Below are 27,405 nucleotides of genomic sequence, written 5' to 3' on the forward strand. Positions count from 1 at the left end.
CTACTGTAATTATCTTTTGTTTACTCCTCATAGTAAATTAAATTATGGGCCAGCGCCGATATGGTGAATTTTGATAGTGGTAGCAGAAGCAGCCTAGTCACAGTCACATCAGCACTGTTCTAGGTACAAGATTATTATTAGTTAATCTTATGGTGTAGTAAGTATTTATTTGGTATTGTTTGGTGCTCAGTATTATCATGCTATTTTGTAACTTTAGAAGTAAATTATAAAGTTACTTATTACACTAATCCTAAATACACAAATATCAAAAAAGTTAGAATGTGATCATTGTGGGTTTATTTAAAATTTTTCATTTGTGATAAATAGATTTATATTTTCACCAAATTTGGAATTTGTGAGAAATTTCAGTATATTTGACTCTTATTCATACATTTACCAAAAAAAAAAAAAAAGAAAAAGAAAGCCCTGAAAATTATGGTTTTTATTTACATCCATGTAAATAAACTTTCCTTAATGTGTTTAAAGGACAATGAAATATTTTCCACTTCTGGGGCGCCTGGGTAGCGCAGTCGTTAAGCGTCTGCCTTCGGCTCAGGGCGTGATCCCGGTGTTCTGGGATCGAGTCCCACATCGGGCTCCTCTGCTGGGAGCCTGCTTCTTCCTCTCCCACTCCCCCGCTTGTGTTCCCTCTCTCGCTGGCTGTCTCTCTGTCACATAAATAAAATCTTTAAAAAAAAAAAAAAAAAAGAAATATTTTCCACTTCTGTTAATTGTAATGGTTTTCTTTTTGACTTCTGAATTGTTTGGCATCTCAAATATATTGCAAGTAATACTCTAGCATGGTGATAATATATCATAGAAATTCTCTTACATTGGAAGAAGTGCAAGCTATCTGAAATTATAGTTTCTCTTTGCCTTGATCACTACGTTGCCTTGCAGAACACATTTTGCAGCACTTATCTGACTTTTGGTTACTCTGATTATTGATAAATTTTATATCTTTTCACCAAGAGTTTCAGAATTCAGAGATAGGCATGCATATGTCATATAGTCTCTTCATATTAGGAGGTTTTGCATGTTATTTTTTCTTTCCTTTCTTTCAAAAAGCATGTACATTTATATGTTCTTCCCCTGCTGCCCACCCCCTTGGAATTTAAAATTAATGTTAATATGACACAGTTACTCTCCTGTACTGTGGGGTTTTTTGTTGTTGTTGTTGTTTTTTGGCTTAATATTTCCTAGAGATTGTGCTATAATTGTACGTGAAGAACTTCTTCATTATGGCTGCTTAGTATCCCATTGTATGAATATAGCATACTTTAATCACTCCTCTGTCTGCTATTAACATTTAAGTTGTTTATAATCTTTTGCTTAGACAGGTAACATTGCGTTGAATAAACTTGTACAAGAGACATTTCATCTCATACCTAATCATTCTTAGAAATGGGATTATTGGGTTATAGGGTATATACATTTGTAATTTTGGTAATAACCTTAATTGTACACTTATACACTTATTGTCAGACTCTTCTGAAAGCTTTACATACATTAACTCATTTAATCTTTGCAGTGACCCTAAAAAAGTAAGTACTATTTTCATTTTCATTTTATAGAAGGGAATACTGAGAGATAGAAAGGTTAACTAACTTTCCCGAGGTCACATGACTTGTAACCAGAATTTGGAACCAAGTCGTTTGCCTTCCCATTTTGAACTCTAAACCACTTTGTTCTCTGACATGATGCTAATTGTCCTTCATAGAAGGTGGGCTAGCTTAGTATTCCAGTAGCATACAAGAAAGGAAACTTGTGTCCTAACAATAAAATAATTGCAAAAATAGTTCTCAAAGTAAAGCAGAAGCACCTAGCCTGTCTAAGACTTATCATGTGAACACATTGCTTGTTTTTTTTGAGGTCAATATGCAGTCCTTCCAATGTGGGATGGAAAAGTAGATGAATTTTGAAAGTGATTGGAAAAAGTGAATTTTCTGTTTTAATTTCTGTGCTAATGTTTTTCAGACCCCTCTTCAGTGAATGAAAAGAAGAGGAGGGATCGGGAAGAAAGGCAGAATATTGTCCTATGGAGACAGCCGCTCATTACCTTGCAGTATTTTTCTCTGGAAATCCTAGTAATCTTGAAGGAATGGACCTCAAAGTAAAGAGCCTTCCATTACCTTTTATATAAACCTTATTTACTAATTTTAGAAATCTTTAACAATCTCTACAAACTGCTCTTTTGAAATGAATTAATTAAATTTAGAATGTTTTAGGAACATGCTATTTTTCTTTCTGTAGTTTGAAGAAAAATAGATTAGGGGAGTATATTGCTATTTGCTCACTGGATTATTACAGTTGACCTCTGTCTCCCGTTGAATCTTTTATGCAAAGGAGAACATAGGAAATGAGATTTTTTTTTTCTTCTGGCTTTACCTTTAGGGGTAATTGGACCTGTGTACATTAGATACACTGATTCTTTAGTAGGACAGAGTTCAGGATACGTGGCACTTTTACTGATAATTTGAGCCAATGAAAAAGGACTCTGCCATGGAAATGTGTTGTATCTTTAAATTTAGTACTTATAAGCCCTGTTTCAGATATAATAAAGAGCAAGTTGAACTTTTGCATGCCTTATCATTTTGGACTGGCCTTTCTAAGTTATTATCCTCAATAATATCGTACGTTTTTATTGTACTTAAAGTCGGTAAAGCATTTTTTAACTTTTTTCAGTTCATTTGATCCTTAAAGCAACTCTGTGAAACTAGTAAAACAAATATATGATTACAGTTGACCCTTGAACCACATAGGGATTAGCGGTGCCAACCCCCACACAGTTGAAAATCCGTGTATAACTTTGACTCCTCAAAAACTTAGCTACTAATAGCCTACTTTTGACCAGAAGCTTTGTGTATATATTATGTACTATATTCTTATAATATAGTAAGCGAGGGAGAAGAAAATCTTATGAAGAAAATCTTACTAAGAAAATCATAAGGAAGAGAAAATACATTTACAGTCCTATACTGTAAAAAAATCCACATGTAGTCCTGCGCAGTTCTGACCCATGTTGTGGTCAACTGTATTATGCTTTTAAAAACAAACAGAATCAGTTGTTTAAGTGTCTTACTCAAAGGTCCTCTAACTTGAAGGCCAGTGCTTTTTTCATTATATTATAACACCTGTCCCAGTGAGAATTTGGGATGTAATCAAGGTCAGTCTTTTGGGTAAGGGAAAGGCTACTACAGTAGGGCTTATGATAAGAAATTGGATGTTCTATTCCCATGTATCTTCTTTTGACCTTTTTCTGTACCCCAAGAGACCATCGTGTTTAAGGACAGAAGAGTTCTGCCCAAAAGAACTGATTCTACAGCTATGCTAAATAACCTAAGTGCTTCAAGAAATTGTTTTGGGAGTGACAGATCCTGTGAGATATTTCATTTATTTTTGTTTTTAAATTGTTTTTAAGATTATGGCATCGTCAAAGCATTGTGGTGTCTTTTTTACTGCTGCTTGCTGTACTTATAGCTACGTATTATGTTGAAGGAGCACATCAACAGGTAAGAGGTTCAGCAGCTTTTCTGTTCTTGTGCCTGTACCTCCCAAACAGTGTCAAAATGGGACTGTTGTGGGTTTGATAAAATTTCTACCCTCCACATTTTTAGACTTGGTTTGGTTTTTTAAATTTATCTCAACTGGTATCTTAATGTCTTTAAGACCAAATATTAAAAATATTCTTGTGGCAGTTCATGGCTGCTGAGCATTTATATTTGGCATATATCATTTTTATTTTCAAGGATTCAAATGTAACTTTCCTGATGGTGTTTAGTCAAAATAGCCTGAATCTTTTAATCAGCACTGAAGTCTTCATATTTTCTATAACACTCTGCTGTGATCCATCCATCCAGATATATTCATCCTAGATTGAAGGTTAGGTTTTATGTGTATAAAAAGGGAGAAGTTCATTTGCCTGTAGTCTGTAAGTGCAATGTAACTGAATGGAAAATAGGACATTTTGTTAATAACTTTAGTTAAAATAGTAAAACATTAATGTATTCTAATGGGAAATGGTTCTAAAAGTGGTATTGTTTTATTTTTTAAAGCAGTTAACCTGTAATCGCAGAGAAGTTTTTATAGTTTTAAATTCATTTCTTTTAAATATTTTGAAGAAATCTGTGTGTGTCATTAAGAGTTTGCAAGGAACTGGTTTAATGAATTTACTTGCCAGTATGAGAATCTAGAATCTAGTGTCTGGAATGCTTCCAAGAAGTCCATAGCTCTGTGGACTTCATTCAGTTTACTCTTGTTTAAAAAGCATCTTGGTCTTAAATATACAAAAATAATTTTATTCCATTTTTTACTTGGATAAACAAGAATATATTCCATTCACAAATATATGAATAACTGCCCCACTCTCACCGCTGTTTATTACAGTGCTTTCTTAAAGTCTCTGTAACTTTCAGATATCTTTAAAACTTTTATTCTCATAGTTATCTTAATAGTAATTTGCGTTTTTCATATAAATTCATTTGCAATAGTAGGACTTTAAAGGTCTAAACACAAGAGCTTTATTACAATTAGATGCATTTTTTGCCTCTCTGACATCACATATAAGAAGAATTAGTTCTCTTGAAGGGGTTTCTTTCTTCCTATTAGAAAATTACTTTAGTTGGTTTGTTTTATTTTTATAATAGGTGATAAATAACATATTTTTGTTTAACAAACCTGTTGGGTTTTTTCTCACTGTATCCTTTTTATTTTTCAGTATGTGCAACGTATAGAGAAACAATTTCTTTTGTATGCCTACTGGATAGGCTTAGGAATTTTGTCTTCTGTTGGGCTTGGAACAGGGCTGCACACCTTCCTCCTTTATCTGGTAAGAATAACAATAAGCAAGATTGAAAGAGATGTTTTAATTGGTGCTTTTACTTCAGAAGTTAAAATTCTAAGATTTTTATTTACTTACCTTTGCATTTTAGAAGCATTCTCATCCTCAGATTCGTGTTTTAAGTTTGATTTAGAATTCTGTTTTTCTTTTGGGTTGAGGTTTTAAAAAGAGAAGAGGGAAAAACCCTTGGGCAGATGAGATTGGTTACTTAAATTAATTCAGCCAGGAAATGTTTTTTATCCTTCCAGATTTTGGAATAATGGTTCTTTTGCTTATGCAGTTGTCGTTTTAATAGTTGAAGTTCTTTAAAAGTACAAAATTTCATGTAAGGCTTAGAATTAATTTGAACAGTTTACTTTCTCTGTTAATCAGCAAATGAGAAATGGTGTCTTCCCTCATGTCCTCAGACACCATGTATACACACCTGGATAGTCATTTTGGTATTGAATGTGGTTAATCATATGCATGTAGAATTAAAAGCTTTCTTAAGTCCTTTTAAATCAAAATATAAAATGTACCCCTCCTAAAAATATTATTTTACTTATGAAATTAGAGAGATAAAAGATAGGTTTTCCAAATGTACTGAAATTATAGCAGAACTAGGACCAGGGGATGACAAGCAAGACATCTAGGGCACAGAATTTAAATGGCACTTTCAGGGTCATGTAAATATGGGCTTGATGAGTGAGTATTTCATTAAATTTTGTGCCCTGGATGCCTCTCTTATTTCACTCTATTCCTGTTCCTGAGGAATTGAAAACAATTCCATATTTGAAGTAGCTTGATCTTGATTGGGGAAAGACAGGTGAAAAGTTGTCACAGCTGTACTGATTGCCAAATAAAGTTCAACACAGCAAACACTTCTGATCTTTATGCTTCAATGAATTCATTTCTGAAGCAGGAAACATAAGTATTAAGGAATGATTGTTCAGAAGGCTGCTGAATTAATGGCCTGAAGAATAATTTGAGACTTAATCAATTCACAACTTCTCCAAGTTTTTAGGACTTTAAAATCTCAAATTTTAGAATTCTCTTCATGATTGGTTGCTGATTTTATCCCAAATAGGGGCATAAATCTCAGAGAACTAATCCATATTAGTGTTTCTTTAATAATTACAGTTTTAGAAGTATAATGCTATATTAGAGGTTGAGGGAGAAGGGAAAAGAAAGAATTTCAGGTTATATAGGTTACCTTCTGTTCTTTTCTAGACCTTTCCTCTGAGATTCCTTGGGAAAACCAGATTCAGGAATTCATTTGTAGCATTTGATTAATTTAGAAGTATCTAAAAAGCAACCCAGGTAGCAAATTCTGCCGAATCTTAAAAGGGATTCTAATGAAACTTAGAAATTGCACAATAAGTTAAAGAAATTTGAAACAAGGAAGTTTTATGTTTCCTGTTTCTTTTCATATCCATGAGAAACCTTCATAAAATGACATTTATAAAATGTCTTGATATGAAACGTTATTTTGATTCCATTGATCCAAGTATCCAGTAAAGTGTTTAGAAACATACAAATAATCATTTATTATAAAATTTGTTTGAGTGAAAAGGCAAGTCTTCCATAAATTAAGGAGTTCTGGTGGGGGCTCAGAGCGCAGATTTAATGGAGTGTGGTTAGGCTTTTCACAAGTGTAGAAGGAATTCCTCAAGAGCTATCTGAAGGAACGTATTATACTCTCATTAAAAATCAGTACTGTATATGTTATACTAGTTTAGTAAGTATGAAGATTTAATCAAGAAACATCTGAAATTGTGTTGCGTTATACATAAGAGCCATATAAAAGTTTTGTGGCAGGGCACCTAGGTAGTGCAGTCGGTTAAGTGCCCAACTCTTGGTTTTAGCTCAGGTCATGATCTCAGGGTCGTGAGATTGAGCCCCACCTCTGGCTCCACACTGGGTGTGGAGCCTGCTAAAGTTTCTCTATCCTTTCCTTCTGCCTCCTCCCCCTTGTGCTCTCTCGCTCTCTCTCTCTCTCTTAAATAAATAAGTAAAAATTTTGTGGCATTATCACTGCTAATAATAAACTGGGGTCCAGAGTGGATCAGGCCACTTTTTTAGCATTAAGTAAATTTGATTTTTGTTTGTGAGTATTTAGAATTATTTTATTAAAAAAATTTTTTTAAAGATTTTATTTATTTGAGAGAGGGAGAGACAGATAGTGACAGCACAAGCAGGGAGGAGAGGGAGAAGCAGGCTCCCCATTGAGCAGAGATCCCAATGCAGGGGCTCTATCCCAGGACCCTGGGATCATGACCTGAGCTGAAAGCAGACACTTAACCGACTGAGCCACCTAGGCACCCCTAGAATTATTTTAAATGTGCTTAAATTAAATACAAGTAAAATAATGAGATCTGCATTTTGAATACATGATATTAGCTGTAGTTTGGGAGATATATTGAAAGTGGGAGAGAAAGAAGACGGGCAGTTGTGATAATCCTTCTGAGAGACAGAGGCTTCCATGGAGGTAGCAGGAAGTATGGAGAGGAGGGGAGATTACAAAAAAGAACTTGCAGAGAGAAGGCAAGCAGAATGATACCAAAATATGGCATACATTTTTAATATTTCAAAAGAGTGGTTGGAGTGGTAGTAGCATTGGGATGAAACAGGACAAATCTTAGAGAAATGTGGTTAGTACAATTACAAATATGTTGTGATTTAATTATAGGGGAAGGAGCCAAAGATAACTGTTGGTTTTTTACTTGAGTGAGTAGATCTTGATACCATTACTAAATAGAAAACAGTTTTGTGTTCACTTGTGTATTCAGTATGTATTGTAAGTACCTAAAAAGAGAATTTTAAAAGGATGTTGTAATTATATTGCAAGGTAGATGAGATCTTCACCTGATCCAAGTGGATTGCTTGTGCCAGTGATTGGACAGAAAAAAAAGGAAATTTGCAAAGGACTAAGAACGCCCCTCCCTTCCTTCCTTCCTTCCTTCCTTCCTTCCTTCCTTCCTTCCTTCCTTCCTTCCTTCCTTCCTTCTTTCCTTCCTTCCTTCCCCTCTCTCTCTCTCTTTTTAGAGAGAGAGAACGAGAGCATGCCTGTGTGCAGGGCAGAGGGAGAGGGAGAGAGAATCTTAAGCAGGCTCCATGATCGGTGCTTGAGCTCACAACCCTGACTGGGATCATGACCTGAGCCAAAACCGAGAGTCAGTCGCTTAACCAACTAAGCAACCCACGCACTCCTCTTTCTTTCCTTTTTTCTTTTCTTCCTTCCTTCCCTCCTTTCTCCCTTCCCTTCCTTCCCTCCTTTCTCCCTTCCCATCCTTCCTTTCCTTCCTCTCCTTCCTTTCCTTCCTTCTGGCTGGCTTGCTTGCTTTGCTTGCATTCTTGCTTTATTTTTTGGACCAGTTTTAGGGTTGCAGAAAGGGTAAAGTTTTCCTTGTACATTTTATACACACACACATGCACATACACGCACACAGCTTCCCCTATGTTTTGCTTTGTTTTTTAAATGAGGTATAATTAACATGAAATATATTAGTTTTAGGTGTACAACATGATAGTTTCACTATTAATAACATCTTACTTGGGTATGGTACATTTGTTACAACTGAGGAGCCAGTATTGATAAATTATTAACTAAAGCCAATTGTTTACATTAGAATTCACTTTTCGTTTTACAGTTCTGTGGGTTTGATAAATACATAATGCGATGTCCTCCAATATAGTATCATATGAAGTAGTTTCACTGCCTTAAAAATTGCTTATGTTCCACCTATTTATTCCTACCTTCCACCTCTCCTCCACCCATGAACCCTTAATAACCACTGATCCTTTTATTGTCTCTGTAAGTTTTGGCTTTTCCAAAATGTTATATGGAAATATATGTATGGATTTATACATTGTATGTTTTTTTCTGCCTGGCTTCTTTCACTTAACAGTATGCATTTAAAATTTGTCCCTGCTCAGCAGGGAGCCTGCTTCTTCCTCTGCCCTTCCCCACTGTACTCTCTCTCTCAATTAAATAAAAATCTTAAAGAAAAAAAAGAAAGAATAGGAAGAAATTCCTCCATGTCTTTTTATGGCTTACTACCTGATTTCTTTTTAATGCTGAATAATATTCCATTTTCTGGATGTACCCCAGAGTTTGTTTATTCATTCACTTATTGAAGGACATCACAGTTATTTCCATATTATGGCAATTATGAATAAAGCTGCTATGAACATTCATGTGCAAAGTTTTTGTGTGCATATGAGTTTCCAACTCATTTGGGTAATTACCTAGGGACATGATTCATGGATTGTGTATATTAATTACTGATATATAGGAAAGCAGTTGACTTGTGTATTAACTTAGTATACTGCAACCTTGCTACAACAGTGTTACAGGTCTTTTTTGTTCATTCTTTAGGATTTTCTACATTGATAATCATTTCATCTGCAAATAAAGACAGTTTTATTTCTTTCTTCTTAATCTGTATACCCTTTCATTTTCTTTTCTTACTGCATTAGCTGAGTCTTCCAGTATGATATTGAATAGGAGTGGTGGGGGAACATCATGCCTTGTTCCCAATCTTAGTGGGAAAGCCTCTAGTTTCTCACCATTAAGTATCATGTTAGCTCTAAGTTTTTTGCAGATGTACTTTATTGAGTTGATAAAGCTCACCTCTATTCCTAGTTTGCTCAGAGTTTCATCATGCATCAGTGTTGTCAAAAAAAAAACACTTTTTTAGGGGCGCCTGGGTCTCTCAGTGGGTTAAGCGTCTGCCTTCAGCTCAGGTCATGATCCCAGGGTCCTGGGATCAAGCCCCACATCAGGCTCCCTGCTCTGCGGGAAGCCTGCTTCTCCCTCTCCCTCTGCCACTCCCCTGCTTGCACGCGCTCGTGCTCACTCGATCTCTGTCTCGGTCAGATAAATAAATATATGAACACTTTTTTAGACAATAGTGATCAGAAATGGATGAAAGACCAATATAGCAAACAAATTCAGTATATAAAGGCTTTGTTAAAAAGAAATAGAAAGACTCAGTATATGACATTTCCATTTGACCAGATAATCTTTAGTTTTTAGACATTTTCATTTAGACATAGGCTTTCCTTCCAGGATTCCTTAAGTGTAACAGGGAGTATGAAGAAAAATGACATCTACAAAAAATAATTTTCAGGGAAGTTGAGCAAAAGGAAAATATAAGATGTCAGTGGTCTTTATTTTTCAATTGCCTAGTTGGGATGAAAGTCAGATTGCAAGAAGTTAGCACTGTTACTACTACTATTAATACAATAGCAAACATTATCATTGTCCTTGTAGTAATACTAACTAAAGTCGGTTCTATTTTTTTTTAATCCTTATTTGGTATTTATTTTTATGGTATACAAACCTTTGGGGAGATTTTGGGTTCCTGTAGTATTTAACTCCAGCCATAGATTTGCTTTGACCAATGAAATGTGAGCATAAATGATAGCTATTGCTTCCTGGCAGAAGCTGCAAGGTTTGTCGTATTCTTTCCCTATCCATTGTTTGAAGATGGAGCCTGATACTCTCTAATGAGCAGATTCCCTTTACCATCCTGTGATGGGTATGTATAGTAAGGGAGAAATAAACTTTGTTATTTTAAGCTATTGAGATTTTTGTGTTCTTTGTTACTATAGCTTATCCTGAATGATAGACTATTACTGAATGTTTACTCTGTGCCAGGCTGTGTGCTCAGCACTTTACATGAATTATCTTAGGTAGTTTTCTCAAGAGGAAGGTAGTCAATAACCAATAGGTATCAGATGTGGAGGAAAAAAATTATTCAATAAGTATAGACTATCCACTTGTAAACTTTGGTAATTATAGAACAGATCAAAATAGCGAGGAAACCAGAAGCAAAAGCAGAATCAAATAAAGGTTTAAAAATTTGATCTGTGTTATTTAAGAAGCTATTCTAAATAATTTGTTATATTTTTAGATTTAACATTTTCTTGGTGATGATCGACAGGGTTTATCTTTATATATCACCAATCTTGCCTTGTATCTGTGAAATGTGGTTGTGTTTCAAAAGTCCTAATTACATCTTTCATTTCTGAGCCTTTATTCTCACATAGGGATCTGATACTAACATTCTCATGTCATATATTTTTGTGCTAATGAAACTGGCTCATTTTCTATATACATATATAACTCCTCAGTCAAGAAAACAAGTGACCGTGTTAGAAGAGTAGTCTGGTCAGAAATTTAACTATCTTTTTGATAATAATTTGTAGTAAAATGGGTGAAAAAGAAACCAAATTTAGCAGAAGGAAAAGATTTAATTCATTCTTCATCATAGTACTCTTTACTAGAAATCATGGCTTAAAAATTTAAATAGGCAGAATTTCCCAATTAGGTTCTTCTCAGTATGGAAGTTACCTCTTTTAAAAGTTTCGTTTAGGGGCACCTGGGTGGCACAGCGGTTAAGCGTCTGCCTTCGGCTCAGGGCGTGATCCCAGGGTCCTGGGATCAAGCCCCACATCAGGCTCCTCTGCTATGAGCCTACTTCTTCCTCTCCCACTCCCCCTGCTTGTGTTCCCTCTCTCGCTGGCTGTCTCTATCTCTGTCGAATAAATAAATAAAATCTTTTAAAAAAAAAGTTTCGTTTAGTTAATTACAACTCATTATACAACTACACGGTGATCTCAAAGTGTTACTGTATTTCCTACAATATTAGATACCTGTATATCTGCCTTTCAAATGGAAAGATTGGGACGCTTGGGTGGCTCAGTCGTTAAGCGTCTGCCTTCGGCTCAGGGTGTGATCCCGGCGTTCTGGGATTGAGCCCCACATCAGGCTCCTCCACTGGGAGCCTGCTTCTCCCTCACCCACTCCCCCTGCTTGTGTTCCCTCTCTCACTGGCTGTCTCTCTCTCTCTGTCAAATAAATAAAAAAAAAATCTTAAAAAAATAAAATAAAATGGAAAGATTGTCTTGGAGCATTGGTTGGCTCAGTTGGTAGAGCATATGACTCTTGATCTCAGGGTTGTGAATTCGAGCCCCACATTGGGTGTGGAGCCTACTTAAAATAAATAAATAAATAAATAAAATAGAAAAATTGTCTTGGTTTTTAAATTTTTAATAATTTCATTTATATTTTAGGTATAATTGAAGTTGTAACTTAATTCAGATGTTTAACTGCTTTAAACATCAGAAGTAAGAGTAGTTGTTTGATCCACATTAAATTTAATGAAAATCAATAGAGAAAAAATGACTAGTTTGGGCTACCATCAAATTTTGTAGGTTGATTTGAAAACAGTAGAAATCTAGTAGCTTTCAGAGAACAGGTATCTAGCTACAAAGGATAAGTTAAATACTGTTTATGCAGGATTACTGATTACTAACCAGAGAGTAAAGGAGGGGAAAGTGAATGGATTTTTTTCTCAAGGGTCAAGGGGAGTTAGTTGGCCCTTTAGGTTAGTTGGTTTGTTCCATTAATTGTAATAGTCAACAGATGGACTTCAGGAGATCTCTTAATGCCCTGAAACTATACATGTTGTTATGTGTCTTTGCAGATATTCATCTTTCTGGCAAAAAGGACCTATACCATTAGATTCACCAAAGACTGTAACCCATAACAGATTAAGAACCACTCTTCTAGAACTTCTTTCCTAAGTATGTCTATATTTGGCTGCCACTAGGTGGCATTGCTAATACAGTCAATGTACTGTACTGTATTTGCAAGTTCTATTCTAGATAAATATGAAACCCTCAAAAAGATTAAAGACATAGTCTATTATTTATCTACATTTATACCTACATAATACCAATTAATGCATGTGAATGGAAAATAAGTTTTCTTAATAGTTTTCCATATTCATTAATTACTTTAACAGTTATTAACCTTTCCTTCCATTGTAACATAAATATTTACAGGTAGGACATACTTCCTTGGCATGCCCAGTTTCTGATATAATGCTTTAATTCCATTCTTTTCTTTATTATTCAGGAATATGCAAGTGATGGAAGGTGATTTTGTTATGAGACTAAAATCTTTCATTCCTATCATGGAAGGTGATAAGGCATATTTAGAGTCTAACAGCTGGGTTTGAATGCCTGATCAAATATTACTAACTGTGATATTTGACAAGTTTCTTAACTTTTAAACCTTAGTTTATTCAGCTGAAAATGGGAATGATAATAATAGTACCTACTGCTTAAGTCTGTTTTGAGAATTAAATGAAATAACACATGTATACTTTTCAGACAGTAGCTAGTATATATAAAGTTCTCAAGAAATGATAGCTACTACTATCATTATTCTTACTCTTATTTTATTTAAAAAGCAATCATTTCATTTTACATACTTTAGCTATTATTCTTAAGAAATTACAAGCAACGTTTCCCACAATTGATTTATAATGTAACAGTATGTCAGCATAACTGAAAACCACTGATCATTTTTCCATTTCTAGTGATGATAGGTTAGGCAATTTGGATCAATTTTCGCATGAAAGAATCTTTAAAAGGTTAATAAAATTTAAAAACATCTGTTTAAAGGCATCATAGAGATTTTTTTTAAAAAGCAAAGAATTACAAGGCCAGCCTTAGTGTTAAAGAGGAAGCCTTGAGAGAGAATACTGGGTAATGATATGCCTTGATAAACCTGCAGGCTCTGCATTGGAACCTTAAGGGGCCATACTTTAAAGGTAAGGATGGATTCAATATAAATTAGCTCTTATAGGGACTAAGCTCAGGCTTAACTCTTTTTTCTTTATTTTTTATTTTATTTATTTTTTTTAAAGATTGTATTTATTTACTTGACAGAGAGACAGATAGCAGGAGAGGGATACAAGCAGGGGGAGTGGGAGAGGAAGAAGCAGGCTCCCAGCAGAGCATGGAGCCCGATGTGGTGCTTGATCCCAGGATCCTGGGATCATGCCCTGAGCCGAAGGCAGATGCTTAACCACCCAGGCGCCCCTCAGGCTTAACTCTTAAGTCTGAAGGAAAATAAAATCATCCTAGGCTTCACCTTAACCTAATTTTTTTCATATATAAGTCCAGCACTCAATCAAAAGTAATCATGTAATCTAAGGAGACCAGATAAGTTGGTCAATACAAAGAAATAATAGGAACAGATCAACAATGGGTTCATTTAGTGAAGTTATTATACATGTAGTTTAATCTAAAAGCAGTGTGTTCAGGGTAATAAAAAACAAGTTTGAATATTTTGGCAGAGAATTGAAGACTATAAAAGAAAGCCATATGGAAATTCTAGAATTGAAAAAACATAGTAACTGAAATTAGGAACTCTGTTATCGGACTTTGAGTAGATATAGCTAAAACAGGACTAATAAACTGCAAAATAGGCCATAGAAAAATGTCCAGAATAAAAAGAAATGGAGAAAAAAAGCATGGTATCTTCAAAGAAACTCCAGTAAGACTGATTTCTTGCTGTCATTGATTTTGTTGAGAAGTCAACAGCTGACAGTGGAATGGCATCTTTTTTTTTAAAGATGCATTTTTTAAAAAGATTTTTACTTTATTCATTAGAGAGCGAGCGAGCAAGTGAGAATATGAGCAGGGGGAGGGCCAGGAGGAGCAGACTCCCTGCTGAGCAGGGACACCTGATGCAGGGTTCGATCCCAGGACCCCAGGATATTGGCCTGAGCCAAAGGCAGCCACTTAACCAACTGAGCCCCCCAGGCACCCCAAAAATTTATCTTTTATTTGAGAGAGAGAGCACAAGAGCAGGAGAGGCGGAGGGAGGGAGAATCCCAGGCAGACTCTGCACTGAGCCCAACTCGGGGCTCAATCTCATGACCCAGAGATCACAACCTAAGCCAAAACGAAGAGTCAGGGGCTCACCCAGCTATGCCATCCCAGCATCCCTGAAATGGTATCTTTAAAGGACTAAAAGAAAATAGCTAAAACAGAAGATTCTATACTCAAAGTATCCTGTGAACTGTAAAATAAAGATATTAGCAAACATTCTCTAAAGGAAATACCAAAAGGTGTTTTTTGAATCAAAGGAAAGTGATTCTATATTGAAGCCCAGAGATTCAGGAAGGAATAAAAAGTAAGAAAAAGCTAAATATATGGATGAAATGAAATTAAGATGGACAGTAATGATAATGTCTTGTGAGATTAAAATACATAGAGAATTAAAATACATCATCTACAAATCAGTTGTGTAGTAATTGAAATTATTGAAGATTATTCTAAGGTATTTGCATTGCCCTGTTAAAGGCAAGATATTAGTTTATATAATACTGTAATAAACAAGGACTTAAAATGTTTAGGGTAAGCAGTACAAAAATATGTATTTACCAAGCTAATGGGGGCAGGTAAAAATTGAGTAGTTTTTAAAATTTATTTTTATTTATTTATTTATTTTTTTTGAGAGAGAGAGTATAAGTGGGCGGTGGGGAGGGGCAGAGGGAGTGGGAGAGAATCTTAAGCAGGCTCTGCACCCAGCACAGAGCTCAGCACTGGGCTTGATCTCACAACCCTGAGATCATGACCTGTGCTGGAATCAAGAGTCTGAGGCTTAACTGACTGAGCCACCCAGGCACCCCCAAAATTGAGTAATTTTTTAAAAACCAAGCCAAGAGCATGTGGGTGTCTCAGTCAGCTAAGCATCTGACTCTTGATCTCAGTTCAGGTCTTGATCTCAGGGTCGTCAGTTCAAGCCCTACATTGGACTCCATGCTGTGCAGGGAGCCTACTTTAAAAAAAAAATAGGGGCGCCTGGGTGGCACAGCGGTTAGGTGTCTGCCTTCGGCTCAGGGCGTGATCCTGGCGTTATGGGATCGAGCCCCACATCAGGCTCCTCCGCTATGAGCCTGCTTCTTTCTCTCCCACTCCCCCTGCTTGTGTTCCCTCTCTCGCTGGCTGTCTCTATCTCTGTCGAATAAAAAAAAAAAAAAAATCTTAAAAAAAAAATAAAGGAAAAAAACCAAGCCACAAGAAGGCAAAGAAGGACAAAATGAACATAAAACAGGCAGGATGAGTAGTAAGCATCTGCTGGTAGATTTAAATCCAAATATATCAATAATTATATAAATGGAATAAATATTCCTTCCTGTTGTCCAAATAAATGTAAAAAAATATTTAATGGGGGCGCCTGAGTGGCTCATTTGGTTAAGTGTCTGCCTTCAGCTCAAGCCCGCATCTGGCTCCCTGCTCAGTGCGGAATCTGCCTCTCTCCCCAGCTTGTGCTCTCTCTCTCTCACCCTCTCTCTCTCTCTCTCTGTCTCTCTCAAATTAATGAAATCTTTTTTAAAAAATGTAACTGTTTGCTATATACAAACTACATACATAAAATATGAATACACAGAAAGATTAATAGTAAAAGAATGGAAAAAGATGAGCCCGTTCAAAGTCAACCAAGGAGAACCTTATGTAGCTATATTGAAATCAAAGTAGAGTATGAGGCAAGAAATGTTAATAAAATGAATTCATTCTTTTTTCTTTTTTAATTCTGTTTTAAGTAGGCTTCACCCAGTATGGAGCCCAACATGGGGCTCGAACTCACAACCCTGAGATCAAGACCTGAGCTGATGTCAAGAATCAGATGCTTGGGGCACCTGGGTGACTTAGTTAAGTGTCTGAAACCTGATCTCAGGGTTATGAGACGGAGCCCTGCATAAGGCTTTGCGCTGGACGTGGATCCTGCCTGAGATTTTCTCTTTCCCATTCCTTCTGCCCCCCCCCCTCCGCCCCCCATCGGTCAGTCACCCTCTCTGAAGAAACATAAAAAGTTGGATGCTTAAAGGACTGAGCCACTCAGGGACCCCTGGAATTCATCCATTTTTTTCTTTTTTTAAGATTTTATGTAGTCGTTAGAGCACGAGTCGGGGTCGGGAAGGCAGAGGGAGAGGGACAAGCAGATTCCCTGCTGAGCAGGTAGCCTAATGCAGGGCTCAATCCCAGGACCCTGGGATCATGACCTGAGCTAAAATGCAGACACCTAACCAACTGAGCCATCCAGGTGCCCCAGAATGCATCCATTCTTAATAATAAAAGATTCAATTCACCAGGAAGATATAACAGTTATAAATTTGTATTTGTTTAATAATATATACTCAAAATATTAAAAAAACTTGGGGCACCTCTGTGGCTCAGTCTGTAGAGCATGTGACTTGATCTCAGGGTCATGAGTTCAAGTCCCCCACTGGGCATAGAGCTTACTTTAAAGAATAAAAATAAATAAAAAGCAAAATTTGGCAGGACTACAGAGAGGAGATAACTTCCACAAATCTGGAAAATCATTGGGGGAGTGTATGTAGTATAATTGTTGGATGCAAGGTCAACACATATATAACACTTGCGTTTTTATATATATAGTAAACATTTAGAAAGTGAAATTTTTTAGAAGGTACCATTTATAATAGCATTTTTTTAAAAAGAAAAAATCTAAGAATAAATTTAATAAAAGATGTGGTTGGCCTCTACATAAATTGTAAAATATTATTGGAAGCAGAAAGATACAGATAAAAGAAGGAGTGTATCATGTTCACAGATTAAAAGATACAGTATTGCAAGGCTGTGAGTTCGCCCGTTTTTTTTTTTTTTTTTAAAGAGACAGCCAGCGAGAGAGGGAACACAAGCAGGGGGAGTGGGAGAGGATGAAGCAGGCTCCCAGCGGAGCAGGGAGCCCGATGCGGGGCTCGATCCCAGGATTCCGGGATCACACCCTGAGCTGAAGGCAGACGCTTAATGACTGAGCCACCCAGGCACCCCTCCCAGTTTTAATCTACAAAATCAGTGCAATATCAGTCAAAACTTTGTAGAAATTGACAAACCAATTGAAAAAAAGTTTTCATTGCAGTAGCTTTATAATCAGTCTTGACCACCAACAGAATATGTCCCTTTATTGTGTGTTTCTGTTTCTTGATTTGGGTAGAGGATACTTGTGCTATAATAATTCATTAGGATATATGCATAATGTACTTTTCTATATATCCTATACTTAAATATTCTGTTTTATACATATACTCTTTTAGAATTTTATAGTTTGGGGGCACCTGGGTGGCTCAGTTGGTTAAGCATCTGACTCTTGTTTTCAACTCAGGTCCTGATCTCATGGGTTGTGAGATCAAGCCCTGGGTTGTGAGATTGAGACCCATGTCAGGCTCCAGCTCTGCGGGACTCTGCATGGATATTCTCTCCTTCTGCCCCTTATCCCCGCTCATGTGCTCGCTCGCTCTCTCTTTTCTCTGTCTCCCTCAAATAAATAAATAAATCTTGAAAAAAAATTATAGTCTGTTTGCCTAAGTACATATGAGTAATATCTGCCATTGTTAATTGTATTTTATTTTATTTTAAGTTTTATTTATTTAAGTAATCTCTGCACCCCACATGGAGCTCAAACTCATGACCCAGAGATCCAGAGTTGCGTGCTCCTCTGATTAAGCCAGGCTGGCACCCCTGCTATAGTGCTTTTAAGTTGGCATGTAACTGCTTCCTAAAATCAGTTCATTTAGATAACATTCATTTTTCTGAGACTTTTTTGAACTAAGACTGCAAGCAAATGGGTTGTCTTATATATTCTCAAAAAATTGAATTCTTTCATAAAATCATCACTAATAGTTCATTTCAGTTCACTTTAGAAAGCTTGAACATTTACTTAGTGCAAAACACCCTGAAATACTATGTGAATTACAAAAGGAATTGGATATATAGAGCAGAAGATATCTATTACATAAATAATTATGCCGTAGGATGTTGTGGTAAGTACTCTCATAGTGATATTCATAAATTGTTTTGGGATCCCTAAAACAAGGAGGAATTCTCTTAGAGAAAGAATAGGAAAAGTTCATGAAGATGGGTTTGTTGAGGGAGAAGCAGTGAATGCAGAGACATCGTGGAAATGGAAAGAAGACCCGCGTGAGAAAATAGGTTGGTGCCAAATTGTGGAAAGCTTTGAACATCAGACTAGGGAGTTTATGTCTTACGTGTTGTAAAGAGTTTTTCAAACAAGTTTTGTGGGTTTTTTTTTTTTTAAGATTTTATTTATTTATTTGAAAGAGAGATCCAGCACAAGTGGGGTAAGCGGAGGGAGAGGGAGAAACAGGCTCCCCGCTGATCAGGGAGCCCAATGTGGGCTTTGATCCCAGGACCCTGGGATCATAACCTGAGCTGAAGGCAAAGGCTTCAGGTACCCTCAAATAAGTTTTAATATGTAGTTAGGAGCATAACTCTGGCAGCAATGTGGAGGTTAGATTTGGGAGGGTAGAAGCAACTGAAAATGAGTCCAGTTAGAAGGCAGCTGTCCAGGTGAGAGGTAGTAATTACCTGATTTAAAGCAGTGACAGTAGGAAGAGTTTCAAATTTGAGGGATTGCATAGTGTATGGAAGTACAAGTAGCTGAAATAAGAAAAACTAAATATACTATAAAATACAGATACTAAAGTATGAGCTTCACTTCTAAAATATAAGCTCTTGGGGCACCTGGGTGGCTCAGTCGATTAAGTGTCTGACTCTTAATTTCATTCGGCTCAGGTCATGATCTGAGGATTGTGAGATCAAGCCCCATGCTGGGCGTGGAACTTGCTTAAGATTCTCTCTCTTTTTCTTCCTCTGCCCTTTCCCCCTAAAAAACCACAAATATATAAAATAAAATATAAGCTCTTTAAGGACAGGAATTTTTTCTACCCTGCTTACTGCTGTATTCTTGGTATCTAGAGTAGTATCTGGTGCATACTAAGTGTTCAATAAATATATGTTGAATAAGTTAATATAATATAAAATCTTTGAAAAATCCTGGGGGGTGTGCATAATAAGGCAGAATAATTGGACTTCCTTTATTGACAAAACCAACTGTCACTAACATCTGACTGTTATGGTTATTGATGAAAATGACCTAATCTTTATATGGCTTTTTCTTATTTTGCATAATGGTTTTATATTGAACATCACTACAGCCTCTTTATTTCCCCAGCAAATAAAACTACATTTATTCTCTGCTTTATAAACAACACTGTAATATGTTCTTTGCATTTAATTTACCTAAATTTAGATAAACACCAGGCACAATGAATGACTTAAAATGTGATTGTTTTTTATTTAGTGCATATGAGCATGCTTATGATCCCTGGTATGTCTGTATAGTAAGCTATGTCATTTTTTGATAAGAAAAGTATCCTTACTAAATAACAATTTAGAGATTAAGTAGCATTTGTAGGGGTGCCTGGGTGGCTCAGTCACTTAAGCAGCTGCCTTTGGCTCAGGTCATGATCCCAGTGTCCTGGGATCAAGCCCCACATTGGGCTCTCGGCTCAGCGGGGAGCCTGCTTCTCCCTCTCCCCCTGCCTGCCGCTTATCAACTGCTTGTGCACTCTCTCTCTTTCTGTCTCTCAAATAAATAAATAAAATACTTTAAAAAAAATTAAGGGAGCACTGATTTTATTTCTAATGCAGGCATTTTTTGTTCCTTTGTGTAATGTCTATTTCATGAGCAAATTTTCCCTGGCAAGTAGTGCAGGCTACTGATTTCATTCATTTACTTTACTCATGTTTTCTTATAAGTAGATCAGATGTAAAAAGCCTTCTGTAGCTGGCAGGTTTTTCTCAGATTGCGTCTTCTAAGCACTCTTCTTTTGGATATTCATTTCCAGAAATCCATTAACAAATCTGTTTTAATCTTAACAAGCATGTAGCGGGTTTCCTTTCAGAAGATTAGAATATGAGTGATCTAGGAATGCTTATTTACTTGTAGAAATTGTGCCCAGTAAAAACAACAGATTAATGAAGGTAATGTTGCTGATGTTAACTTCTTTGATGCATCTCTGTTTGGATGAATCAAAATTTCCACCTTAATAATGGTCTGACCCAGGGCTAGACAGCCCAGTGGTCAGCATTTTTACTGCAAAGAGCCAGATAGTAAATCTCTTAGGTCGTATAGTCTCTCTTTCAACTCCTCAGATCTATCATTGCAATGAGAAAGCACACAAGGACAGTGTGTAAAAGAATGAGACTGTTTTCTAGTCAACCTTTATTCACAAAAACAGATGGCCTGACTACATTTGATCTGCAGGCTGCAGTGTGCTAAACCTTGTTCTAACTCACAGGGTGACAGTAGTACGTTAGAAGAAGCATATTGAGTTTGAGAGCCTTAGTGACCTAGCCACCTTCTAAGGATCTTTACAGGACACATGTGTTTGACTCATCCCTTTGCCAAAAAAAAAAAAAAGAATTATCACTTCTGTCTTCCAGGTCAGAACATTAGACTTAACATGATGTTTTATAAGAGAATATAGTTGTGCAAATGCTTGGATGGTCTAGAAAACCATCAAGGGAAAATAAACCAACTTTGCGTGAAGAGGAAAGTGGGAGAATTTATTTCAAATGAGCTGCCTGATGACGGCAAGATTTAATTCTAGTTTCATATTGTAATCATTGATGTGTGTGCAGTTATTAAATACTGGTTTTTACAACATTGCAGTCATTTTGAAAAGTAAGTAATTTATGGATTAAGTTTGGATTGTTATAAACAGTTGGGAGAACTGATGGGTTATTTCAGTAGCCACCTTAGAATTACTTCCCATTACTAGAAAAATATGATTCATAATCCTGTAAACAACCAGGTTAACATAAACAGGAACTTTGGTACTTGATAATGAGGAATATATCTTAGGCATGCTCCTTATACGCACGTACATTAGTAGTCACCAAGTTACAAGACAAGCATATGATTAAAGAGCCATTTGTAAAGTATAAGTGCCATTTCTGATTTATTAAGTCTATTCTGTTTAACAATAACAAAGAGAATGAGTCCTTTGGCAAGAATTTACGTCTCAAATAATGTAATATGTGAACAGGCTTGACACTAGGTGGAGCAGTTTCCTGGACAAAGCTTTATCAAACCCTATGTTCCTTTCAAATAAACCCCGCTCCTAGAAAAAGATAGTCTAATGGGAACAGTATCAACAGTAATGGTAAAAGGCACCCAAATATTGAGCTATAAATAGAAGGCTGAATATATTTTACAGATAACTTTCCCCTTTGGGGTGTGTGTGTGTGTGTGTGTGTGTGTGTGTTTAAGATTTTATTTATTTATTTGAGAGAGAGCACGAGCAGAGGAGGTGCAGAGGGACAAGCAGACTCCCTGCTGAGCGGGGGAACCCAACACAGGCTCCATCCCAGGACCGTGAGATCATGATGTGAGCTGAAGTCAGACACTTAGCCAACTGAACTACCCAGGCACACCCTTTGGATATATTTTGTGTGTGTGTGTGTGTGTGTGTGTGTATATTTAAAGATTTTATTTATTTATTGGACAGAGAGAAAGACAGCCAGCAAGAAAGGGAACACAAGCAGGGGGAGTGGGAGAAGGAGAAGCCGGCTCCCAGTAGAGGAGCCTGAAGCAGGGCTCGATCCCAGGACCCCGGGATCACGCCCTGAGCCGAAGGCAGATGCTTAACAACTGAGCCATCCAGGCGCTCCAATTTTGTATATATCTTAACCATCGAATTCCCTCACCTTTGGAGATCAGAAGGGGAGAGATATTCACATATCGAAAACATTAGAAATGCCTTGTCTAGATGCAGTTGGGATGTAGAAAAGCTTTAGAACAATTTATTCTGTTGTGAAATAGATCAGGTTTTATTAGAAGCTATAACATCAAGGTGTTATCATCTGAATAGTATTGAGTCATTTGTTTAAGATGACCATTGTAATAGAAAAAAATTTTTTCTCTTTATTATAAAATAAATATAAAGAAAGTTAATTGTGAGATACTTGCCTATGTTTAAGATTCAGAGGCCTGTTTCTGCTTTAAATTTTAGGATTATTTCATCACTAAAGTATGTGGTAAAAATTATACATTTAAAAAATCTGACCTCTTGATTGCAATTGCATATTTATAGAACCCTTCTGTATATAGTGCCCTGTTTCCTTTAATGAACAAGTGCTTTATAGTATGTATATAGTACTTTATAGTGTGCTATTAAAAAGCTGTTTTTTCCTTAAATGTAGACATTTCTTATACTTTGTGACTGTTTAATGCTAAAGTAAATGTTACTTGGAAAACTGCATGGGTATGGATTGAAATAGTGAAGTAGGTTCAGCAAAAGAAATATTATAGTAATAGTTTAATGCTATGAGGTAGAATAATTCTTCTAAAAAATTGTCAGCCAACCTTTTTACTTTTTTTCCTGCTTGACTTCTGATTATTGCTTCATTGCTCACCTGTTTATTCCTCTGTAAGAGGAAAAAAAAAAAACAGGGAAGACATTGGCAAAAGTAGGATTCTTGTATAACTTGATACTGCTCTGTATAGGTATAATGACTCTCGTCTGTAAGTATGCAGTGATTCAGGGCTCTTGCGGGAAGACCAAACAGGCCCTTCTTAGAAAAGTTCTGTTTGTACTTTTTTTGATGAAGGTTTGATCAGCTCTTTTCCCTGCCTTTCCCCAAGGAATGACTCATCTATTAACTCTTGTGAGTATCACCACATCAAAAGAAGAAACCAAGGTCTCCAGGACATAGGGCCAGGTTTTCACAAAACAGAAGGGGTATGCATAGACTGGATAACTTCCTGCCCTTAAATCGCCGTTTATTAATGTGTGCTTGAATGAAAAGTGAGGAGATTCAGTTTAGCTGAAATCTGTCCTGTTGGGTATATATTTTAAACAATTTATAATAACCTTTTTAAAGTTCTCTATAAATATGTGGTTCACTTCTCCTGAACACTTAAATCAACTTTATGATCAAAAATTGCTTAGGTTTAGAAAAGTAAAACATGTCTAGGGGTGTGGGGCTGGCTCAGTGGGTGGAGTATGCAACTCTTGATCTTAAAGTTGTGAATTTGAACCCCACATTGGGTGTAAAGATCACGTAAAAATAAAATCTTGGGGGGAAAAACATATGGATTAATTCAGTGTATATTAAAAATGACTTCAACAGCATGTCCTTATGACTTGGGAGCTTGAACTTCAAATTTACTATACATTTTTTTGTTTTGGTTAGCAGGTTTATACTCACCATAACACTTTTTTACTATAGAATGTCATATGGGGCGCCTGGGTGGCTCAGTTGATTGAGCGTCCGACTCTTGGTTTCAGCTCAGGTCATGATCTCGTGGGTGGTGAGATCAAGCCCCATGCTCAGCCAGGAGTCTGCTTGAAGATTCTTTCCCTCTACCCTTCCCCCCACTCATGCACATGCAGGCACTCTGTCTCTCTAAAATAAATAAATAAATCTTAAAAAAAAAAAAAAACCTCCTGGGGCACCTGGGTGGCGCAGTCGTTAAGCGTCTGCCTACAGCTCAGGGCGTGATCCCAGCGTTCTAGGATCAAGCCCCACATCAGGCTCCTCCGCTAGAAGCCTGCTTCTTCCTCTCCCACTCCCCCTGCTTGTGTTCCCTCTCTCGCTGGCTGTCTCTGTCCAATAAATAAATAAAATCTTTAAAAAATAATAATAAAATATCTCCTATATTCTTGCTGTTGCCTAAGCTGCGTGGGCATTACTACTGCTACTACTACTACTACTAGTACTACTGTTAGGCTTTTCATCAAATGACAAATGTAAGATAGAAATCTGATTATTTCTAGTAAGTTACTAGCAGATTCAGAAAACAAACCCATATTAATGCCCAAATTACTGCTTTCTGATATATGATACTGCATTTTATAGAGAGGGACCAGAGGCTTAATTTGTAAACTTGGGACCGTCCTCACAAAAATAATATAAACAATAGTTAAACTTTTCAGTGCCCATTTGGAATTAATAGTTTTATGCTGTAGCCTTCTAGAATGATTTGCTGTACACCATAACCTTAAGTAAGTTGTTTTCTGACTATGATGAGAAAAGCAATGATTAAAAGAATTTGAGAAGTAGAATTCCTGTTTGCAAAAGCATTTTTAAAGTCCCCTAAAAGTCGGACTTAAAGAAAACAAAGGTTTTGCAAGTTGTACAGACAACCATTTGTCATCTCCTTTCATTTATTTATCACCCAGATATTCCTAATGAATCACATTCCAGACTAACCACTGACTCCTTTTGTTCCTTAGTGAAGGAGTGTGGCAAACAAATGTTTTCCCAGTGAATCAGCACAGGATTCATGATTTTATTACCTTTGCCCTAAAGTTTCCAGACAAAACTAATTGGAAATTTTGCCTTTGGGATCTCACTTGACTTCTGTGTATGGATGATGGATTAGGCTATGAATTGACATTACAGATGTTGTACAAACAACTCTAGTCTTTAGGAATGTTTTATCAGTTCTGAGGGAGCCGCCTAAGGTGGAAGAATGTCTGTCTGTCCCCTTATCTTCCTTACGAAAACTCATGCATACACATAGTGCACTTTTAATGTGATATCATATTCTTCATCTTGGTTGATAAAGAGGTGTAGCTGAATAGACTAACAATTAACTAATATGACCATTTTAGGTTTTTCCTTTTAAAAAAATGTCTCTGCAAGAAACAAGGGCCCCCAAGTAAATCCAACAGTAAAGTTCAAAAGCAGAAAACATTTTTTTTTTTTTAATGAAGCAGCATTGCACCTACAAGTTTGTCATTTTACTAATGTAATTTTTTTCAGGGGTTAACATGAATATCCCACACCCTCCCTACAAAGACCCTAATTTGTGTTTGTAGTATCAAGACTTCATTCAGGGCTTTAATAGTACTACATGATTATCCAGACACTACTTACAACTTCTCTTCACTACCATATTAGGGTATTTTTGTGTCATATAATTTCAGGAATGATAGTTTATCTCTTTAGGACAATTTTTTAAATTCTAAATTTGTCTTAGAACTTTTGGCATATTACTATTCCTGAAGTTAGAGTACAAATTGATCTCACAGAATTATCACTGTTAAATTTTTTTCATTCACTAAAACTTTTTATACACTACTCATGGAAGAGTTTAAATTGTAGAAATATAATATAAAATTTATCTTAAAAGAATATATTGAAAGTTAAAACGCTTTTTCCACAAATACCTATATCTGCTCTTATAAGAAATTTTACCCCCAAATTAACTATGATTTTGCTCTCACCCAGACGTACTATTCCCTGGCCAAGCAAACATCATTTATCCCAGACAAGGCAAATTATTCCATGATCAAAACTTTGGAAAATATAATGTAATACATCTCATGAGACTAGATATATGAGGCTTTGAACTGAAGCAAAACCAGATGTCTGATATATCACAAATAGCTGAACTATCTTACTGAGGTGACTTCACTTAGAATGACTATACTGAATTATTAAAAAAAAAAAAAAAGAAAACAAAAACAAAAAAACGAACCTAAAACCTGCCTCTTTGATGAGAGTATAACCTTTCATTGCAATCATAAAATTTAACCTCCTTATCATTAACAGGAACTTCTATTGACATTAGTTAGGAACTCTCAGAGTTAGGAGTACAGTTAGTGAATGTTACTTGTGACTTGATCTCTAGGGAATTTGTAGTGCTTCCTCTGCTGGGGAATAACAGTCTGGGTTGGATATAGCTGTTTAGCTTCCTTTGACTACCACCTCCTAGGTTAAAGGATACTGACCTTAACTGGAGAAATTAACCTTCAAGGACCTTCACTTGTCACTTTCCCTTGGGTAGCGTTTCTTGTATTGATCTTTACCTTTCTGCATGGCACGTTTTTTTAAATGCACTGAGACTCATTTTGTATCACATCATATAATCTATTTTTTTTTAAGATTTTATTTATTTATTTGACAGAGACAGCAAGAGACGGAACACAAGCAAGGGGAGTGTGAGAGGGAGAAGCAGGCTTCCCGTGGAGAAGGGAGCCAGATGTGGGGCTCGATCCCAGGACCCTGGGATCATGACCTGAGCCAAAGGCAGACGCTTAATGGCTGAGCCTTCCAGGCACCCCCTTTTAATCTGTCTTGATAGGTGTTTCATGTGTTCCTGAAAAGAATATGGATTTGGCTCTTGTTGGGTGGAGTGTTCATATTGTTCAAGTGTTCTGTCGCCATACTGGTTGTCAATTTAATTCTTCTACCTATGAATATAAGAGAAGTACATTGAAATTTCCAGCTGTAATTGGGGATGTTTATTTGTCCTTTCAGTTCTGTCAGTTTTTGCTTTACGTGTTTTACACTTCGTTATTAGGTACCTACACACTTAGAATTGTTCTGTTTTCCTGCGAATTAGTGTTTTATCATTATGAAATGTCCTTATTCATCCTCTAGTAATATTCCCTATACTCAAGCCTACTTTATCTGCTATTAATGTGGCCACTCCATATTTTTTATAATTATTTTAAATGAATTATCTTTTTTCATTCCTTTACTTTTGGGTCTTGATGTTTAAAATGAGCTTCTTATAGATGGCAAGTACTGAGGTCTTGTTTTTAATCCAGTATAACACTCTCTGCCTTTTCATTTGTATGTTTGGTACAATTATAATTAATGTAGTTATCAATATGGTTGGGTTTAAGTGTATCCTCAAATTATTTGTCCCACCTATTCTTTATTCTTCTTTTCCTACCTTTTTTTGGATTGAGCATTTTTTTTTAGTATATGTAATATAACTGCTTTGCAATATTATATTCTATTTTCCCCTTCCCATATTGTATGGTGTTGTTGTCATATATTTTACTTCTACATGTGCAATAGTTTTTACTTGAGACAGGTAGACATTTTTGAAGAGATTTTTAATGAGGAAGAAAGGTCTTATATTTCCAGCG

At 36.3% G+C, this 27,405-nt stretch overlaps 1 protein-coding gene across 2 annotated transcripts in view; it reads left to right on the plus strand.

Moving 5' to 3' along the window:
* Positions 1-27,405, plus strand: part of VMP1 (vacuole membrane protein 1) — a 128,675-nt gene that overhangs the window by 21,127 nt on the left and 80,143 nt on the right. For both annotated transcript variants that reach the window (XM_045773743.2, XM_087854563.1), the window contains exons 3-5: positions 1,978-2,113; positions 3,422-3,512; positions 4,718-4,828. In XM_045773743.2, the coding sequence (XP_045629699.1) occupies positions 1,978-2,113; positions 3,422-3,512; positions 4,718-4,828 (338 nt within the window). The remainder of the gene's footprint in view (positions 1-1,977; positions 2,114-3,421; positions 3,513-4,717; positions 4,829-27,405) is intronic.

This window comes from Ursus americanus, chromosome 23 (assembly GCF_024610735.1).
Source record: "Ursus americanus isolate L20-20 chromosome 23, mUrsAme1.1.p, whole genome shotgun sequence".
NCBI lineage: Eukaryota > Metazoa > Chordata > Mammalia > Carnivora > Ursidae > Ursus > Ursus americanus.